At 46.6% G+C, this 20,885-nt stretch overlaps 1 protein-coding gene across 18 annotated transcripts in view; it reads left to right on the forward strand.

Moving 5' to 3' along the window:
* The window catches only part of LOC122534971 (zinc finger protein 853-like), a 63,447-nt gene extending 49,280 nt beyond the window's left edge, over window positions 1-14,167 (forward strand). For 5 of the 18 annotated variants that reach the window (XM_043666099.1, XM_043666087.1, XM_043666089.1 and 2 more), the window contains 9 exons: window positions 3,220-3,249; window positions 8,897-9,056; window positions 11,156-11,368; window positions 11,593-11,715; window positions 11,826-11,963; window positions 12,458-12,658; window positions 13,167-13,387; window positions 13,536-13,689; window positions 14,012-14,167. In XM_043666099.1, coding sequence (XP_043522034.1) covers window positions 3,220-3,249; window positions 8,897-9,056; window positions 11,156-11,368; window positions 11,593-11,715; window positions 11,826-11,963; window positions 12,458-12,658; window positions 13,167-13,387; window positions 13,536-13,689; window positions 14,012-14,142 — 1,371 coding nt within the window. In that variant the 3' untranslated portion in view covers window positions 14,143-14,167. Of the gene's footprint in view, window positions 1-3,219; window positions 3,250-8,896; window positions 9,057-11,155; window positions 11,369-11,592; window positions 11,716-11,825; window positions 12,188-12,457; window positions 12,659-13,166; window positions 13,388-13,535; window positions 13,690-14,011 lie in introns of those variants that run through there. The other 13 variants (XM_043666092.1, XM_043666094.1, XM_043666096.1 and 10 more) reach the window with 8 other exon arrangements.
* The last annotated feature ends 6,718 nt before the right edge of the window (window positions 14,168-20,885 follow it).

Here is a 20,885-nt window from a genome sequence, read left to right on the forward strand (position 1 = left end):
AAAAAAAAAAAAAAAGGAAAAAAAAGAAATCGTTGGAGAAGAAGCAAGTGTCAAGAGCACAGTGTTCGTTTTAGCGTGCTAGCCCAACGAACAAGCACACGATGACTCGAAAAACTCCTCGAGTTCGAAGAACAACGGGAACGAACAATCCGTGTTCATTGACGCGTCAATCCCGTGTTTGGAGAACAGAATCCTACCTAAGCAGCGTCGTGCATTGCAGATCGGACGTGGCGAGAGAAAAGAGAGAAAGAGAAAGAGAAAGGGAGAGAGAGGAGGGAAAAAAAATCGGATGATCTGGGAAAAAGATCGCAGTCCCCCGACACTTAATCGAATTCACCCCTGGCGGTGAATCGCGGCACGTAGCGATTACCAGAGGAATCTTGTACCGTGGGGTGGTTTTTTGCTTCGGTGTTCGGTTGTCGGCCAACTGAATTTCTCAACCCTTTCGCCGCGCCAGGCACATGTCTTGACGAAAAAACGTGGGAAGGCATCTGTCGACGTGCCGTCCGTGACTCGGGTCTTTTCTCTTGTTCCTCTTTGCTCGTCTTCTCGCGCTTCTTTCGCCGCAGCGAAAAACCCAATCGGCTTCTTTTTATCCTGGCCAATTAGGCCAGGCACGTTGCGTAACCAGTCGTAAACTGGCCATCTCCTTGTAAGTGGTCTAAAAGAGGATACACGGTAAACTCCGACAACAGTTTCAATCATTAATACCATGATCGACGTTCGACGAACGACGTTCTAACCGGTATACCAGTAAAGTCACCTCTTGCTACCGTGCCTGGCTCTCGATAACACCGAGTCTAATTAATTTAGTCCGTTCTCGTCGTTTGGTATTTCGCTTGCTCCTCTTGGAAGAAGGAACAGATCGAAACGCGTTTTCTTCTTCTTTCTTCCTTTCCTCCTTTTCTACTTTTTCTCCTGTTCTTTTTTTCTTTTTTTTTTTCTTTCTTCTTCTTTCTCCGATCGAGAACCCCTTTAAAAGGATTTTAAATCGTTTTGTGAAACGGTGCGGAATCAGGTGCGTCGAACGCAAGCCACGCGACCGTAATCCAAGTTGCACTGCCGCTTTCTGGGCAATAAATATCCGTTCTTTTAACACGCTCCGCTCCGACGAGATCCTTTTAATTGAAAGCTAATCCTCGGCTAAAGCCTCCTGTTCTGGGCGTCCCTCCCACGTTCCGTGACCCTATAAATCTCCGACAAGAACTGTACCGGGGAATTCGACTTTCCACCTACGGAAAGCGGACGTGCACGCGGAACTCGCGTTCGTCGCGAAATCACGGACAAACGCGTTTTAATAAAATGACGAGATCCAGGCGCGGCGTCGGCGCGGGTGAGGGAAGGGGAGAGAAAGAAAACGGCTCGAGTTAAAAGTAGCCCGCGCGTACAGTGAGCGTCTTTGTAGCGCGCGAGTTCCGGGGTATAAAAAGAAACTGAGAAGAAGATGAAATAGTAAAAGAAGAAGGAGAAGGAGAAGAAGAAGAGGATGAAGAGGAGAAAGAGGAAGAGGAAGAAGAAGACGAGAGAGAAGAAATAGAAGGAGAAGAAGAGAGACGAGCACGAGAACGTCGCGAGAGAGTGCGGAGAAGTAATTAAAAGCCGCCAGCGCGACAGAAACAGAGTCCGTCCGCCTGGCGAAAATAAAACGAAACGAAACAAACGGAGAGAGAGCTCGAGCCCATCTTGCCCGGCTAATCGAATTTTCGCCGGGGCAGATTTCTTGAAATTGTTTTCGCTATTCCAGGCTATCTAGCCCCACCTCTTCGTCGAGCTACCCTGATAGCTAATGGATCGTTGTTTAAAACGAGAAGAAGAAGAAGAAGAAGAAGAAGAAGAAGAAGGAAAAAGCAGCAGAAGAAGAAGAAGAAGAAGAAGGAGAAGGTGAAGAAGGGAGAGGGAGAGGCAGAGAGCAAAAGTAGGAGAAAGAGAGCAAGAGAAAGGGGAAATGAAAGAGTTACACTGTGGGTCGAGGCCTGGCGTGTCGACGAAACATTATCCCGAGCCGAGAAAGACAATACACTCCGAGTACAATATTATAATAGGCCGGAGCGTAAATGTATTATACAGGAACGATCGGTAGCCAGCCGTAGAAACTTAGATTTCCTCCTTCTACGCCTCCTTCGTGCGTCTTATGAACTGTGTTATCCCTTTTCTTTGTTCCGAGCCAGCCGAGAGAGAACCGGGGCCGATGTTTCTTCGAATTCACGTGAGCTTTACACGTTCGGAAACTTCCCGTTAAAAGACAAGAGACCATTCGACGGGAAGAACGGACTAGTTCGATCGAGGAAATCAATTTCAAACGGATCTCACCCCCGCCCACCCTTTTTCGTCGGGCGTCGTTCAACGACGTCCTCTCTCTCGAGCGTTAAATCTATTCGACGCGATCAGGGATAGAGAGAGAGAGAGAGAGAGAGAGAGAAAGGAAACGCTAAACGATAGGAAAGTAAAAGAAAAAAAAAAAGTAGCAGAAACGCGTCAGAAATCCCAAAGCACTGCGAACTCGCCCGTGTCTGGTTTCTTCGCTGCTTCTCCGTCACGTCTTACCCACTTTTGCGTGGCACAGAGCTTTCGTATTTATCTGTAGTTTAGCGGTACAAGGGTTGAATGTCGTGCAACACGATACAACCCTTTCTGCTGGCGGACTTTCTCGTACCTTCGACCTTCTTCCAACTCACCTCCGGGGTCTTCCCATCGTGCCCCTCTACCCTCTTCTTAATTGCCCAAGCGCGGAGCTCGGTAAAAACTCGTTAGCCATTAGATTTATTTTTCCTCGCCACGGGGATTCATTCCCGTGTTTTAAAAACCGTGCCGCGTCCGTTACGCTGCTTCTTTAACTTTGCTTACCGTACCTTTTACATCTCTTTTACATCTTTGTTTTTTTCCTTTTTTTTCTTTTTTTTCTTTTTTTTTTTGTTTTTCCCCCCCGTTGTGGTATTCACTCGTTCTTTCTGTTTCGTACAATTTTTCAATTGAGGAGAAACTCTGATTCGCCATTCTGATCCAAATTTCACTTCGTCGCGCGAGAACGAGTTTCAGTGCGCGTAAAAGCACCGTCGAATTGCGAACGAAACGCTTGTTTATACTCTTTGCAATCGAGCAAGGGACGTTGGAGTGTGGGCATTCTGAAAAAAAAAAATGCAACTGAATCTAAACGATATTTAATTATCTCGAATTAATGCAAATTGATCTTCATTTCATGCTGGTCTCTCTTTGTCGCAGTGTTCCAAGTACCCATGGCAACGATTAAAGGTAAAATGATCGGGTCAAAATGCGGCACTGCCCATGGGAATTCCTTTCGGGTGTAATTCCGATATGCTTGCAAAATTTCACGTTTCATTTGTCCATGGCAGAGTAACGAGGAAACCGCGAGTCGTTCTCTTTCCATCGATTTCCTCTGCCCCTCCTCTTGCCCCCACCCCCACACCCAACACCTCTTTTCCTCCTTTAAACTCGATGAAACTACGAGGAAATACGAAATACGTTCCATGTTTGTCTAGTATCTGGCGTTCGTTAATTGATCGTGTCCTTTGCATCCGCCGTGATAATTGGCTACATTAAAAGCCTCGATACGCACGATCTAACGATTCCCCGGCGTCGTTTCTCCGTCTTATCGCTCCAGAAAATCGTACGCGTTCGCCTCGTTGTACACCGCGTCGCGCCTCTGTGTTAACACACTCGTATCTGTCTCTAAGAGTCGTCCTTCGAATCGATCGAAGCTGCTCCGAATCACCTGAGAAACAGGGTGCACGCAATTTTTTTGCTTTTTTACACCCCTACGCCACACGTTTTCTGACGTGATTTCGACGATTTCCCGCGCGAGTGTCAGCCGCATGTCTCTCCGAACGTTAACGTTCCCTCGACGGTGCAACATCGTTGCCTGGCGAGTCTCCAGAAGGATCTCGTTCTTTGCTTCTTTTACGACGTTAAAATAGAAATGTGGGACACGGCCTTTCGTGGCGAAGTGCGTTCACGCGAAACGGGGAGTGGTGGACCACTCTGTCCAAAACTTCTTTTCTTCCGAGCGATGTCAGATTTTTCCGCGACCATCGTTTCGTTCACGTCCACCATCAGAGTCAGATCAACTCAGAAATCAACGCGTCCATGCATTTCAATCTAATGAAATCTCCTCTCGTCTATTCCGACCATTTTTTTTCTTTTCTCTCTCTCTCTCTCTCTCTCTCTCTCTCACACACACACTCTCACACTCTCTCTTCATCCCCAGCCTCGCGCCGGTTCCCCTCGATATTAATTTTTTGCACAGTCTCCGCCTCTGCGAGCCCCTTTTTTTCGCTTCTCTCTTACGCCACCGTGTACACACACTCCATCGCCGACCGAGACCTAATGAAATCATTCCCGCGCCGATTCGGCTGGGGTGGGATTTCTCTCCATTGTGCAACACCCCTGCGTTTTTTTCTTTTTCTTTTTTTGAACTCTCCTAGTAACGAAGGCGTTAGAGGGTCGCGTCGAAACTGCTATTGGCACAACACGGGGGGAAGCTGCATTCTCAACCCTTTCGCCGGTAGTTACAGTTTTTTTTTTTTTCTTTCTCCCAATCCCCGCTCGTCTTTCCTCCTCTTGCTCCTCCGGGGGAGGTGATCGGACACGCATAACCCGCGGATTACCAGCGCGTGATACGCTCGGGAAAAAAAAACACGTCGGCCTGGAATAATACGCGATAGGTGACACAAAAGGGAGAAAAAAGAGACAACCAGAGAGTGAAAATGAAAGAGAGAGAGAGAGAGAGAGAGAGAGAGAGAGAGAGAGAAGAGGGGGGGATGAAACCAAACAGGTCTTAATGAAAGAAATCACGCCGTGTCTCGCCGCGGATTATTTCATACCGCGTTCATTCAATATTCACGATCCCAATTTTTTTTTAACTGCGTGCTCGTGTCAACGAAGCGTAGTGGTCCAACAACAATATCAGATATTTTCGTAACGGTCGAACGACCGTAATGAATTATCGTTCAAGAAGTTCCGTTCCGATCGTTCGCTGTTATTTACGTAAAGAGAAAAATACGCAAAGAAGAAGAAGAAGAAGAAGAAGAAGAAGAGGAAGAAAAAAAAATACGAAGAAAAATGATGGAAAGAGGATTTCGATAGATAACGCGATGATATCACGCGCGCTTGCGAAACAAACATCGTTTCCAAGCAAGCAGCGTTCTCGAAGGGACCCGACGCTGAAAGTGCAAGACAACCGGTCAACGGAATATCTTTTACAGACTTCGTTTGTTGGTGTAACCGAGTATCGTACGAAGGTTGTCTGCCGGCGAGGCTCGCGGCCTCGTTGCGGCTAAAAAAGCCAAGGAAAGGAGCACGGCTGGCGGAAAAAAAAGAGGAAAAAGAAGAGAGAAATGACGCGAAAAGAATTGCGCGCCGCGAGAACGGCCTTCGGGATTTTATCGCTTTGCTCGAGGAAAACAGAGGAACCCTCTGCCGTTTCGCTGCAATTTTTTGCGAATCTTTTATCAAACAATTGTCGTGTAAAGCACGTGTCCGTGGCGGATCGAGAGAGAGAGAGAGAGAGAGAGAGAGAGAGAGAGAGAGAGAGAGAAAGGAAAAGCGGAAGCGATTTGATGCGACGAACAGAAGAGCAACGCGTGAATCGAAACGCGGCGACGTCGAGGTCGTTGATACGTCGTTTTCACACTTGATTTTCTTCGAGTCGATCGAAGATGGTCCCTTTTCTCTCGACACAAAATGGCTCCACGAAGCCCAGCGTCACGCATCGCTACGCGTGTGCTCACACCCACTTCCTTTTTACGCCACTCCCTGGCCCGAGCTTAAACACACCAAGGAGTTTGACCAGATAAATAGTTATCGCTGCAGGGCGCGGGGATAGCGGAGATGCAATTTGACGCGTTATCTCGTTGCAAAATAAAAATTAAAAAAAGGAGGGATGGAGGGGAGACGGGAACAGAACGACAAGAATCCTTTGTCTATTAAAAAAGAAAAAAAAAAAAAAAGAAAAAGAAAAAATAAACCGAGAAAGCTCTCTACAGCGAAGCCGTAGCTGAACCTAGAAACGCATCGAGCCTGTCCGAAGGACCAGGAAGCGTGGAATTGGGAATAAAGGTGCGCTGTGCTCGCGGCCAGCAAGCACGTACAGTCGAGCAGAGATGAATCTGGTCACGGCGAATCATAAAGTCCCTTGGGGATTCGCCCACGCTGCTGCTGCACCACTCTCCTGCAACCAGCGTGCAACGAGAGAGAAAGAAAGAGAGTAAGACAGAGAGAGGCAAAGAGAAAGGAGCAAAGAGAGGATCGGGGCATGGGTAAAAGAGAAGAGAAAGAGGAGGACGGAGCGCACGGAAAAGGAACGAAGAGAAAGAGAGCGGGGCAGCAGAAGGAGAGTCGAGGTATTCGCGGTGCAAAAAGCGAGGATGCAGGCAAAAAAGGAAGAGCGCAACGAAGAAACCGGTTTTTTCCAGTTGGGCCAGGTCGGGGCGTCGAACCTACGGACCGCAGCCTCCCTCCGAGAATAACTTACATGCAGCAGCACCAGCATCAGCACCAGCAGCAACAACAACAGCACCAACGACGCCGACGACGTCGATGGCCCAGCATCTTCTTCTTCGTGTGTCGGTTCAACCGGCTCGGGCTTGCCCTAGGTCCGGGAAGAAAGAAGGACGCCGGGGCTTTGGCCCGTCAAAAACAACCGGAGAGGCGTGCCTTGGGAAGAATATCGCCTATCGTGAAAGAAGAACACGACGACGACACGACGAGGAGGCGAGCGTGGGTGTTTTCGCCGCGAGTAAAAAGAAGAAAGCGGTTTGCCGCGCTGAGGGAACGGCCAAGGGGCAAGGACCCTCTAAACTTGCGATTCATTGATGCACCCGCGTTCCATCATTCTCTGCTACGTATATTTTTCTCTCGTTTCGTTTCTCGCTCGAACGTTTATCGTTCGCGGCGGCTTCAGTTCTCAATTAGGCCAAGGAAGTTTCCGCGGGCCAGGTATCAAGCAGAGATCAAGCATCGAACGCACTCGGTTTTATTGTTTCGCGCGTTGAGCGAAGGGGAGAGAATATAGATGAAATTAACGAAATGAATCCACGAAAATGAAATTAACGAAAGCGACGAAATTAACGAGCTAGGTGGAGAGAGGCTAGGTGTGACCGAAACGGCGTGCGAAACGTGGAAACGCACGCGAGTGGTAGCTAAAAATATTCATTGGAAAATTGGCGTCGCGAGTGAAGAATCTTAGAAGGGGGGAAGTCGAGGCGTAAGAAAAAGGCCAGCCGAAAGACGTAGGGTCAACGACGTCTGGTGTTATTTTAAACTGGTCCTGCCCAAGATTCGGATCTCTCCTCCTCGTTTGGGTTGATCGTTCCCAACTCGATCGCGGTTGTCCCAGGTCCGGGAAGAAAAGAAACGGCACGGGTTCGGGTCGGTCCGGCCGGGGAGGGACAGGCAGGGAAAAGGGGGAGAGAAAGAATGAGAAAAAGAGAGAAGGACGACTCGCCCGCGATGAAAAAGGAGGAGCAGGAGGAGAAGGAGAAGAGATGGAAGAAGCGTAAGAGAAAAGAAGGATGCGTCGTGTGTATATCGAAAACGATGGGGACGGGGAGAGGGCAGGCAGGAAGAAAGGAACGAGATCCCGAGGAGTGAAGACCCGAAAACTTTCGGGTCATTGCCGTCTGGTCTCGTTTTAGCCTTTCCTTCCTCCCACCTTCTCCTTCTTCTTTCCTTCCTTTTCGTATTCTTTTTCTCTCCGTTTTAAACACACTCTTTCGAGCAAGGTTGACCGCCATGTTTTTCCTACAAGCGCGTGCCCCTACCGCCTCGTGTGCGTATAACCGACCTTCGCGCGTGTGCGAGAGAGAAAAGAGAGGGAACTAAAATGAGAGACGCGAGGTAGAGAAAAATATCCGCGAAAAAGAAAAGAAAAAGGAAAGGAAACGAGAGAACGATTCAAAACCGTAAACAACGTTCGATCCGCGGAATTGTGCCTTAACGCGAGGTCGCCAATGACGGAGACAGATACTATTGCAATGAGGACGTCGAATTTCGTTCATTACTCTTCATATTATCTGTTTAAAGGATGGCCTTTGTCAAGCACTCGTCGATCATAATCCGTCGATTATATCAGATACAAAGAAACGTATATTGCAAGAATTACCGATCGTCGACGATTAAACCGATAACTGCGGCAAAGGCCATCGCAATTGTGTCGTAGTAGCTAGTCATTTGATCTATGCTTTGCATTCCCGTTCATCTGTGAGGTCGTGCGAGATCAATCGGAGATCCATGGTTCCGCCAAAGCTGTACGTTACTTTTTGTTTTAAATAGCCATCATACAGAATCCTTGTTCTGATCGCGTTCAGTTCGTTCGTTCCGATCGTTCTTCAGACCTCACGCTTTTTATACATTCGTCTGTCTGGGCTTTTGCTTTCTCCTTTCTATCCCTCTCTCGTATACGTCCTTTCCGCTCCGTACACTCCCCCTTTCGCCAATTTACATTCTAGGAATCTACGAAAGAAAGAAAGAAAAAAAAAAAGATAACACTTTTACTTTCCTCGCGACAACCACGCGTCATGTCAATCAACAATCCATTCATCCGTCCAGTTTCATCCATCATCACAGGTTCCATCGACCATCAACAACTTACGATCCGTCAGTCAGCTTCGACGCCCGAATAAATCTTCTCCCTAAATGTTCCCCTCTGCCAGACACTCGAGGTGAATTCCCTTTTGCAAAACGAAAAAAAAAAAAAAGTAGTTCGTGGTGGCGGCAGTAAATCGGTACCCTAACTCTCACTGGTCAATCGTTCTGTTCTGTGCGCTGCCTGTCCTGCGCTTCTGGTTCGCGACTCTGTGGTGGTATTCTGTGGGTCGGCTCTCTACCGGTGCGCCGCGTGTGCCTGCTTCCGGTGTTCCTCTTCTTCCGGCCTTCAAAAAAGGAGTTGCAACAGCGTGTTGTGTTCCAGCAACACGCCGCCCTGATCGGCGGCCCGAACGCAACCAGCTGTCCTGTCTGCCACAAACTCTTCCTCGGTGGCGAAGCTCTCATGGAGCACATGAAGCACACCCACAAGGATCCGAATGCCTCCGGCGTTGCCAGTAAGTATCTACGATAGTCGAGCGCACCCTCGGTCTTCGTCCGTTTCGGTCTTTCTTTCTCCTGGCTGTTTATTTTCTTCTTTCTCCCTCTCTCTTTCTGTTGTTGTTTCACATGTATCGATGCCGTAGAAAAAAAGAAAGAGAAAAACTATCTACAATTATATCTGTTTTTTTTTTTTTTTTTTTTTTTTTTTTTTTTTACGCACTAACGCTGCTACAACTATCTGTCTCTCAGACTAACGCACGATCGTTCAAACGCGATAATCAAATTTTCTTGCGCTTCCGTCTTTGGGAGACGCGACGGGGTGAAGAACAACGACTCGTAGACGATCGCGACGCGTTGTACGTACGTACGTATGTACACCTAGTTGGAGAATTGCATAGACACGAGGAAAGTGATCGATCTTCCGTTAGATTAAGATCGGGCTAATCGCAAGACGTTTTCGAGTTCTCTACGATCGGTTCTTACCCCGTTGGTCTCTCAGGACTTTTGCTGGGGATTCCGTCCGTCCTTTCTAACACACCAGGCTAACGAGGGTTTCTCGCGAGAATTCCCGCCAAGGAGAAAGAAAGAACGGAGATAGACGTAACGAGGGTGCCTTAATTGCGAGTAAGTCTAAAAAGAGAGAGAAAGCGAGAGAGGTGGAACGATCGCTCCTCGAGACACGAGGGGTGGCTCGTCCTTAGTATTTAAGTACGTTTCACATCCCCCACCTAAGAACTTGCTTTGGCGCGGGCGATATGCACACATTGTCCTGTCACTTCTTCGTACTGTTTCGCTGAACGGAAAAAGGGGGTGTAGCACTTAGCGCACTCGCCCAACTAATACTATGCGTACTACTATTCGCTAATATAAAAACCGGTGCTTCACAAAAAAAAAAAAAAAGAAATGAAAGAAAAGAAAAGAAAAGGGTGTCTCGTTCCGAATTTTGTGCGTGTTTCTGTCAAGTGTGTGGGCATACAGATGAAATATAAGATAGACGTACAGAGAAGAACGATCGACGTGCGCGGACGTGCGCCAAGTTTTAATGAGAATCTCTTTACGAAAACCGCATGCAACCGTTTTCTTCTTTTTTATTTTTTTTATTTTTTTATTTTTTTTTTTTTTCCCCCGAACGCGTTGTGTCTCGTTTCCTCCATCGTTTTCTAACACAGTAACGTAGAACCAAAGTGCCAGTATCGACCTGGTGTCTTTTCGCATAATAGTGATATAGAGAGAATGTAAGTAACCCATCTTTCGTGAACGGAATACACCGTTATAAAGATAAAATAAAACGGAATATAAACGGATGATAACGTTTTCCACTGTCGTCCATCCGGATGATTGCCGGAATCTCTTCTCTGTCGAGAGAAACCGAGAAAAAAAACGGAGAGTGAATAAATATATATACGTACGTATACTCATATATATATACATATATGATACGTAAAACGGAGAAACGGAGGGAAAGAAGCGAACTAACTATCTAAATAGAGAGCGAACATTTCCTCCGCAAGTGGAGGAAAAGGGGGAAAAAAACAGTGCGAGAGAACGAGAGAGATTCGTCGAACTTTTCTTTGTGCGTCTATAAGCGTGCAAGCGCGCGTACGTGCGTGTGTATCTTGGTTTTTGGGCCGACGACCTCGCTCGTGAAAGGGAGCCAGCAACGGCAGAAGCAGCGCGCGGTACGTCCGAGGTCAGTGCTCTCCTGGTCCTCGGCTATCCGTGTCTGCAAGGATTCTCCCTTCGCCTTCGAGGTCGACTGGAATGTCGACGTACGTACGCGCGTATGTACACGCGAATGCGTGAGAAATAAGGTGGAGGAGGAGGAGGAGGAGGAGAAGGAGGATGATGATGATGATGATGATGATGATGATGATGATGAAGATGGTGGTGATGATAATGGTGATGATAATGAAAAAAAAAGAACGAAGAAGGATGATAATAAGGATGGTGGTGATATGACGATGGTGATGATATGATGATATGATGCTGATGATGATGATGATGATGATATGATGATGATGATGATGATGATGATGATGGAGGAGGGATGCTTTCGTTCCTTGGGAAGCTTTATCCTGCTTAGCATTGACCTTGAAATTGTGTCGCCCTATTGTTCCCTCCGCTGACTGCACAACCTCCGTTGCCGGGGTTTACCTAGCGAAGCGACGGACCGCCAACCACCCGTGTCCAGTGTGCGGAAAACACTACGTCAACGAGGGTAGTCTTAGGAAACACCTGGCCTGCCATCCTGAGACCAGTCAACTTAGCACAAGCCTCAGGATGTGGCCGTGCTCGGTGTGCCAAGCCGTCTTCACTCACGAGAGCGGTAAGTATAATCCTCCATTCTAAAGAAATCATGTATCAAAAGTGACGTATCATGCTATTACATTTTTCGTTTTTTATCGATTTTTCGTCCTTTGGTGTACGTTATATACATATATCCTTCGTTCTAATGACATTATCGAATCTCTTCGTTTAGTCGATAGCGATCTAACCATTGTCCAACTAACCGAGACTCTAAATCGAGACCGATTTACTTTGCTGTGGTAGGTTTGTTGAGTCACATGGAGCACATGAGAATGGACCCGAAGCATCAGTTCGCGGCGCAATACGTTTTAAGTCGCGCCGCCGCCGAGAGGCGGGAGAGAGAAATCCTCGCGTCTTCGAGTCTAGGTATGAGGTTAATCGTAGCTACTCGTTTCAACTCTTGAAACGTTGAGAATTGAGGATTTCGAAGGTCAGGCAGCAACCGTGGTAACCACATGTACGATTCTCGTGTACAGGTGCGGGATTGGGTGTTTTGGGAAGCCAAACAGGCGGACCTCAAAATTTACAACAACCACCAATGTGCCCTTCGCCGTCGGCTCATTCGGACAGCAGCAGTGGAAATGGAAGGTTATCGTCGGCCGGTAGTGAACCTGGTACGCTCCGATCTTGTTCCTCGTCTTCTTGCAAATGGTCGTCTGGAATAATCCGTGTAGAGTGCCGTGAATACATAATATCTTAGAGTAAACCCAGTCTTGATACACCAAGAACCGACAACCGACTTTTTCTCGTGTAAACACGTTTTTTGAAATGTATCATTATACCATTTTAAGCAATGATCGCCGAGCTTCGATGATACCACAGCGAGAGAGTTATTGTAGTAAATATTATTACTATTATTATTATTATTATTATTATTATTATTATTATTATTATTATTATTATTATTACACATTTATCTGAGTAAAATAAATCATCCACGAATTCTTGTGTGAGTAATTTCGTCATACGAACGCTCAAGCTCACTCTCCGTCGTTTTATACTCGTCTCATTTTTTTACTAATGCGACTCTATAGATTGTAGTTTTGTATAGCGCGACTTCACACCGTCCTGGAACCGGGGCCGTGCAAAAGCATACTAACGAGAGCAGACTTTTGCGCAGGTACCGGTCTGCTGAACAATAACAACAATAACAACAACAATAACATGGCGTCGCCGGGGCCGAGTGGCAACAAGCTGAGCGAGATGCTGCGAGCAGGAAGTCAACCAGGCTCCGTGCAACAGTACCACGACGAGATGCAGTCGCAACAACAACGTATGGCAGTGATGGCCGCCGCCGCGGTGACAGCGGGTAAGTAAGAATCCGCTTCGCGTTCCCGAGTCGTCGTCGTCGTCGTCGTCATCGTCGTCTTCGTCGTCGCTGGATCGGATCGATCGGCCGGATCGCTTCGAGGAATCGTCGCGATAGAAAGCCTCCGTCCGTTCAAGGCCGTCGATACCGCTCTTATCGTGACGAACGACAATGCTTCAACGACGAAAAGATACGCCTGGCTCGTTCTAATTACCAGCGATAAAGATTGATTTATAATTATGTTTTTTCCCCAACGCAAGGATCTTTCCTTATCTTCTCTCGCCAAGCGCACGGTGCCCTCTCGATCTCAGAACGTATCGATGGGTGATAGTTCACTGATTTAGAGCAGATGACATCGAAACATGCATCGAGAGAAGCCTGCTTCTTAACTGAACTAATTTTCAATCACGATTTCAAACACGCACTCCTCGAGAGTATCGACGTGCACGCGCAACGCGATCTCTGGCGTGATTCGAAGATGAGACCTCAACTTGCATATGATCGACAGGTTTGCAGAATTCAGTGTCGCCGAATTTATCGCCGGTGGAGATGGCGTCCCTGGCGGCGGCAATGAGGATGGGCAACAACGGTGACATGAGCGGTGGTGCGCAAGGATCAACGGGACCGCAGCAGCAGGGAGTTCAAGCAACAGGATCGGAACAGACTCTGAGGATGCAGCAGGCGGAAGCCTTGCTGCGTTCTCAAGCCGAAGCCGCGCTCAGACTGGCTGTGAGTAGACTGTGCTTTCTTTCTCGCGGATCGTTTATGATGGAATTTCATAACTCATTCTTCTTCCGTCAATACTATCGATCGTCGTCGATTGCATCGCGAAACAGAGAAAGTATAGGAAAGTAAGTTGCTGGTACTTTGATGGTAGGTGTCGCAGGCAGCAGCGGCGGCAGCCAGTTCCGCGGTTGGCGGAGACGTGAGACATCATTTGGGACAGCACAACGGAGGCAGCACCTCCGGGATACCTGGACATCACACGAACCAGCAGATGTCTCAGCAAGACAACATACCGCCCGATATTGGTAAGTTTATCCTTCGAGATCGTGATCGGCAGACTGCGGATGTTTCGCGTGAATTTGTACCAGACAATTGGAAGATGATTAATGGAGACGTCTCGTTCGTCAAATATTCCAACATTCTGCTTTCGATGTTTAAACGTTCCAGCAGACGTATGAACGTATCCGCCTGGTTCAAACATTGGCAGACTACGGACGTTTATGTATAATTACAATTGCATTCGGCATATTAGAAACCTGGTGTCCGAACATCCGCAAATCTAGTCTGGTCAGTTTCGCACAGCTCCCTCCGTGAACTCCAAGATCCTACGATCATGACGATAAAAAGTTTTAACAGGGGAAGCGCTGCGATTGCAAGAGCAGCGATTAGAACAGGCCCTGAGGCTTCACAGCGATCCTCGAGCCTTGAGTTTCACTCTCCAGCACGTCGTCAGTCAGCAGAACAATCAGCAACCATGAAAATTCAGTTACTACTGAGACGAGTGGACCCCTTGGACGTCGGATCAGACGGGCCTCCAGCAGCAAACGCTTCAAGGCGTTGAGCGTTCGATAACACTCAGCGAGCAGCAGCAACAAGGTTCGTCTGGCATCGGTCTTCATCCCCATCAACAGCAGCAGCAGCAGCAGCAGCAGCAGCAACAGCAGCAGCAGCAGCAACAACAGCAGCAGCAGCAGCAGCAGCAACATCAACAGCATCAACAGCAGCAGCAGCAGCAGCAGCAGCATCCTGAAGGTCGTGGTGTCAAGAGGAAGGCCGACGATATGATCGGTAACTCTGACAACGTGTAAAGAACGACGTACATCGACGATAAACCGTGCGAACCGTTTGTCGTCTTCTGCGTCGATTCCAACACACCCGGGCGTCCAAGCGAGGTCATCCGCGACATTACTCCTGTCTCAGTAGTAGAAATGAACTGTTCCAATTCAATCAACGGGACCCTGAGAAATCACACGTTTCTCAGGATCTCGACGAAAAGAGTCTTATTTTCACTGGTGCGCCGATGCGCCGACGGGGGTCGAAAGACCTCGCGCCGGCCAATCGCGCCAAACTGTGTGAAACACTCTTCTCTTCGAGTGACGAACGAAAAGGGAGGGATAACGATCACATACGGTATCTAGAAATCCGTTAGACGGTGCGTGACCGACGACAGCGGTGGCAATGGTCTTCTAGCAGCGCGCGATTCTTCGCGTGGATCACGTTGTTCCTACTCGAGTCCTGGATCTAGAGTTCCTAGAACGACAACGCTCGCCGAGCGAGAAGGCCCACGCTCGTCCTTCGAGCACGATCCGACGACGATTCAATTCGAGCGGACGATCGTCGGTTTTCTCCCTCGTGCGATATTCTTTGTTTCGTCGAGTCGCTCTGTCAGAATTCACAGGACGCATTGCCGCGGCCGCTGTTCCGAGATCACCCCTGAAACGTGCCATACTATATCGAAATGAAAACTGCTAACCAACCGCGCGTGCCTGCTCGTTCCTGAAATCAAACGGGGACGACGTCAGGTCGCGCAGAGTACTATGGTTTTTTTTAGTACAAGAGCCGAACGCAGACTCGGCCGAGCTGGATAGGATGACGACGGGTGAATCGTGAAACCGATTCCAGCCGGTCGGTCTAGGCTCAACAAACTAAACTATATATATATACATGTATACATACCTAGAAACCACTTTAAGGTACCCTTAATCTTAGCTCCCGTAACGTTTAAGGCAGAAACAACGCGTCTGATATGTGCGTAAACGCGGTCAGGTGGATCGGCTAATCCTCGTACGTTCGTTGGTTCAATACGCGTACACGCATCCCCCTTCCCGTTTATCGGACAAACGCGGAACAAGTTACAAGAAGAAGAAGAAAAAAAAAATGAAGAAGAAGAAGAAATACGGACGGTCTGATCCGCGTAATCGTGCGGCACGACGTAATCGTCGACCGCCGCTATATTAGTGATACATGTACACACGAAACCTTGTTACACAGAATACACACTAATACACATCAATACACACCTTAAATATACACGCGAATAAAAAAAAAAAAATCTACTCCACGTAAGGATATAAAGAATGCGCGCAACTTGTGCTGGTCGGCAGCACGAAAACTATTAGCTCGTAAGCGAACAAACAAAATATAATTATTACAAACAGTTATATTATATATATTATATATACATACAGAGAGTCTGGAGTGTATGATGGAAACAAAACGAAAAAAAAAAAAAAATGAAGACGATACACATGATGGGACGGGGGCCCGAGGATGATAGCCGAGGGGGGCCCCCCTCCTTCCAATGTACACGTGCACATTTTCAAAGAGTAAATCGTGAGAGTGTGCGGAAGCATTTTTTTAGTGAAACAAGCACGCCAGAGAGAGATGACGAAGAACAAGAAAAAATGAAAAATTGATGAAGAAAAGAGAGAAATAAAAAAAACTAAATGCTAAATATTATATATATTATATATATATAAATATTATAAATAATAAATATAGGGTCTATGAGACTAGGATAAATTAGGCGAAAGAGAAAAATCGAATGAATGCGAGGCGCGTGCCCGGGCAGTGGTACACGATACCAAGCCACGTCGACGAGAGAATGAGAGAGAGACACGCGCGCGAGAATCGAAAGAGGTGCCAGAATGCGCACACGAGAGAAAGATCGGAAGAAAGGAAGAGAGTGTCAGAGAGAGAATGTGAGAGAGAGAGAGAGAGAGAGAGAGGGGAAGAGCACGTGCAAGATTTCGTGAATGAACGACCTTGGGATTGTCGCGTACGTGCACGGGCACGCGGTTGAATGAAAGAGGAGCCGCGCGAAAGAGAATGCTTCGTGAGCATCAAGGAAGAGCGAATGTAAGAATGGAGTGAATGAGAGATTTTAGAGTGGCGTGCTTCAGGTAATCTGAGGTCCTGTGATCGTTATAAGCGAAATATTTTTTTATTTCCGGGTATATATCTGAACGCGTAAAAATACTTGCGTCGTTTCGAACTTTTACTTGCAATATACCGTTACGTTCTCGCAATACTTAGAAAGAAGAAGAAGGAGAAGCAGAACAGAGGTGGATCAATTCAAAAAAAACGAAAAGAGAAAAAAATATAAGATACGAAGATGAGGATGACGAGGGAGAGGAGAAGAAGAAGAATATATAGAAAGTCCGTAGGTTTGACCGTGGAGCGAACTTTTAGAAACTCGGGCCAGCCCCTTACTCCTAAATACCTCTTTGTGATGCCCCATCAATCTCGACCCCGATTCCCCCTTTTTCCGACCTTTCATAAAACTCCTGGACTGTCCGTACTTTTTCGATGGGGTTTCTTTCGACGAGACCAGACCAGAGATGAAACGAATACGTTAGACCGTAAAAACCACACGCGCATCCGAAAAGAAACGCGTTTCTCTCTTCGAATTCGAATCCTCGTTTAGAATGAGAAAAAAAGAAAAAGACCGATACGGACGGTGATTCGAAACTCAACGTGAAATTTTTTTTAACGACGAAAAAAGAAAACAGAAAAAAATAACGTATTAAAGTGAGAGGCGGTCCAAAACAAAATTTCCAAAAATATCATCCAAAAAGAGAAAAAAGAAAATATATATATATATATATACATCGTTTGATCGACGATTCACCTACGACACGTTCGATTTCTTCGTTTCTTCGACTGGCAATCGCGGACTGAAGAGTGCGGAAATGAATGGTAGCGTGCCGAATTTTTTCTTCCCCGTGACATCGTACGTCGACCACAATTGTTGTTGTTGTTGTTGTTCCCCTGTTCGGAGATTCTCGACGAGATTTTCGTTCCGTGACCTGTTCGTACGGATTTCCCCCGTTCCTCTCCACCTTTCTATACTTTGTTCAATTTCCATTCCCCCCCATGATCGCTTCGATCCCTTCGACGAATTTTCCCAATTCTGTCCCGAGGTACAGATGAAAAAGATAAAAGAGAACATCTTTTTTTGTTAAATTATGAGCGATTTTGGTTTCGAATGTGAACGATTTCGACGATTTAAAAAATTAAAAAGAAAAAAGAGAGAGAGAGAGAAAGAGAGAAAAGAAATTCCAAGCATTTTCGGAAGATCGCGAAAAGGAAATTCTTTCAACTCCGAATTCTATCCCTAACTTCTCCGTTTCTCTTCAGGGGATCCCTCTTTTCAACCCCTTTGTTCGCCAATTATGAAAGTAGCCTAACGTCGTCATCTTCGTTGAACGTAAAAGACACGCGCCGAGAAGCCGCCGGATAGCCAGGCTTTTTCACCATCTGGGACGAGAGAAGAAAAGATTGCTAAAAGATTCATCGTCAAAGCTACATTTAACGATTGCACTCGCCTCGCGACCGGAACTCGATGGACTCGCCGCCCAAAAGTTGCGCCGAAAGTTCGAGAGAAAGAAAAAAGAAAAAAAAAAAACTGATCACCCCGAGAGCTTTCAATTTCACTCTAAAAACCAACTATTTTCCCTAAAATCGTACTCGAGTCGAGGTACAGGTGCAAATGGAACAAAAAAAAAGAAACTTAAAAAAAGACAAGTAGCATCGTATTTGGAAAAATGCAGAGAAAAAACAGAGAAACAAAGGTCACCTCGAGTTCCTGTTGGCGTGCACGCGGGTCGATCATTGATCGTTCTTATTATAACAGTTTTTGCGTTACAGGGCGTTTTTTCCTCGGATTAAGTAGTATGTAAATACACCTTGATATCACAAGCATAAACTGAGAATTTACTGGTAAACTTAAATCAAGTACATAATGCGAAATAGGGTTAGTTTCTATGTAAATACCTAAAGCTGGACGAGTGCATACACCTCGTTCACGCAACCAACGATAATCGTTTTTATCGAACCAATGCTTCTGTTCGTCATCGGTGTACGCCTGGTCGTTGGTGATCGCCCTTGTACAACCCTGTCCGCCGAAGCAACATCGTCCGGCGAGCAACAATCGTCATCCACAGAATGGGGATTTGGGCAAGAACGTTCTCCAAAATGGGCGTCGCTGATCGGGAAATTTTTTTTTCTCGACACTAATACACCCACACAGTTACACATACACGCTCACATACACACACACACACACACACACACAGCATTGCGATGGATTGTACAGCTACGATAGGATAGATAAGTAAGCCTCAACACAATTCTTCACACACTCGCACCACCGGCACCGACTAGCCTCCAAATTAAGACAGGGACCAAACGTTTGGCGAACATAATTTTTTCCCAACAATTTTCCGATGGATATACGTAGGAAAACGTGACAACTGGCTTTTTTTCTAAAACGGTATTTTCCGGCGCGAACGCGATTCGTTTGTTTTCGGTGAAGGTGTGACGCGACAGTATTCGGCGAGACAAGTTTTAGAGACAAGTAGAACGAGATGGACAAAAGTCAGACGTTTCGCAAGACAGGTCGAAATTCAGTTTCGGAGGAAAGGTGCTTTGAATGGAAGTATGAATGAGCGAGTATCTGTTTCGAATTAGGCAATGATCAGACTCCATTTGACAATCGAACTGAGAAACTAAAGCTAAAGATTAAAAACACTAACTTGAAGAGAAGTTGAAGTCGAAGAAAATTCATCACGGATCATCTTTCCGAAACAAACGAAGAGGTAAAAGAAAAAAAAAAAGAAAGAAAAAGAGGAAAAAGACAAAACGATGATTCTACGGTCCCTCGACAAAACGAGCAAACAGCGGAAAAAAAAGCAGAGCAAAAAAAATCATCAAAAAAATAATGGTGCACGAAAGTAGGAGCGGAGGAGATGACACGAAGAGATTTTAAAAAAGCAACAGCAATCATCACTTTTCACCATCACTATCGCCGTTATCAGTAAAAGCAAAAAAAAAAAAAAACAAAAATTTTAACAACAACAACAATACAAATAAACACAACCACCAGAGCACAACGTCGAGATCGTTCGCGACTCTCATTGATGGTCGTGAAACGATACCGAGACGACAAGCTTTTTTCACCGGTGCATCCTGCCGTGCGCCGAGGGTTGCTTTTTTATCGAACGTCAGAAACATACGTTAAAACGAAGAAATGGTAAATGCGAAAGAAGAAGATTAAAAGAAATGTGAAAAGAAAACGATCCAGAATCGGTAGGAGAAAAAGGGGCAGCCGACTCAACTTCCCCGCACACATCACATCCCCGCGCGAGAAGGAGGAATTATTCCCGAGGCGCCGGCCCGTGCCCCGCGAACGTGTACCATAATTATTAAAAATTAAACAAAACACACAAGCAAGTTACAATAGCTCTAGTAGTGTATGTTCTGTAATCGAAGAATGATAAGCAAAGATAACGAAATAAAATAATAATAAAAAAAAAAATGGCGTGCATCGCCGTCGTAGGCGTGCCGGCAGAAAAAAAGCACAAAAAAATAATTTACAAATATATTGATTTACATATGCCCGTAACTCGTAAGCGGGCCGGTGGCGCAACGCGTCTACCTTCGCCGGATTTTCAGCCAAGCTACCACTGTCGCGCGTGATAGAGCGCAACACGCAACACGCAACAACACACGTCGGGACCCAAGCGAAAGAGGCGAAGAAGAGGAAGAATGGAAGACGAAGAAGAGGCGCCGAGTCGCGAGGAGATACTTCACAGGATGCTCCGAGCAATCGTAGACACGATCCGACTCGGCCGAGGAGAAAGAGGAAAAGTGACTCGACGCTTGTCGTCCGAGCAGCCGACTCTCTCGACACACACTCGCACACACAGGCACACACCGCAGTGAAACAGCTCTTGCGAAGCTGTTCGCGAACGATGGACGATCGAAAGTGTGTGATTAATCGAGGAGAAAGGGGAGAGAGAGAGAAAGAGAGAGAGGAAAAGAAAGAGAGAGAGAGAGAGAGTGTGTGGCGCGACGAGTGAACGTCGTTGAGCAAGTGTTGAAACCGCGACAGAAAAAGCGAGTTAAAATACCGTTGAGAAATGAATCACATGGTGAAATGAAAATCGACGCGAGCAGAGGGAAGCACGTGTTCTGCAAAACCAGCCCTTACCCATAATCTTAATCTCTTTCATGTAAATTTGCTAAATGTTTAAATAATCTAAAAAAATGCCATAGCCCGGATGCGCTGGTGTATACTCCCAGTGCATACACACTCACAAATACGACTCGACCTCACGAATCAAACGCAAAAAATCCGCGACGCCAGTTCATCGATGGATGGCGCGCGGTAAAATTGGTATTCTCAGCCAAGGAGCAAACAGTTCACAATTGCACAGTT

The sequence above is a fragment of the Frieseomelitta varia genome, unplaced genomic scaffold (genome assembly GCF_011392965.1).
Source record: "Frieseomelitta varia isolate USP_RPSP 00005682 unplaced genomic scaffold, Fvar_1.2 scaffold_653, whole genome shotgun sequence".
In the NCBI taxonomy this organism is placed as follows: Eukaryota; Metazoa; Arthropoda; class Insecta; order Hymenoptera; family Apidae; genus Frieseomelitta; species Frieseomelitta varia.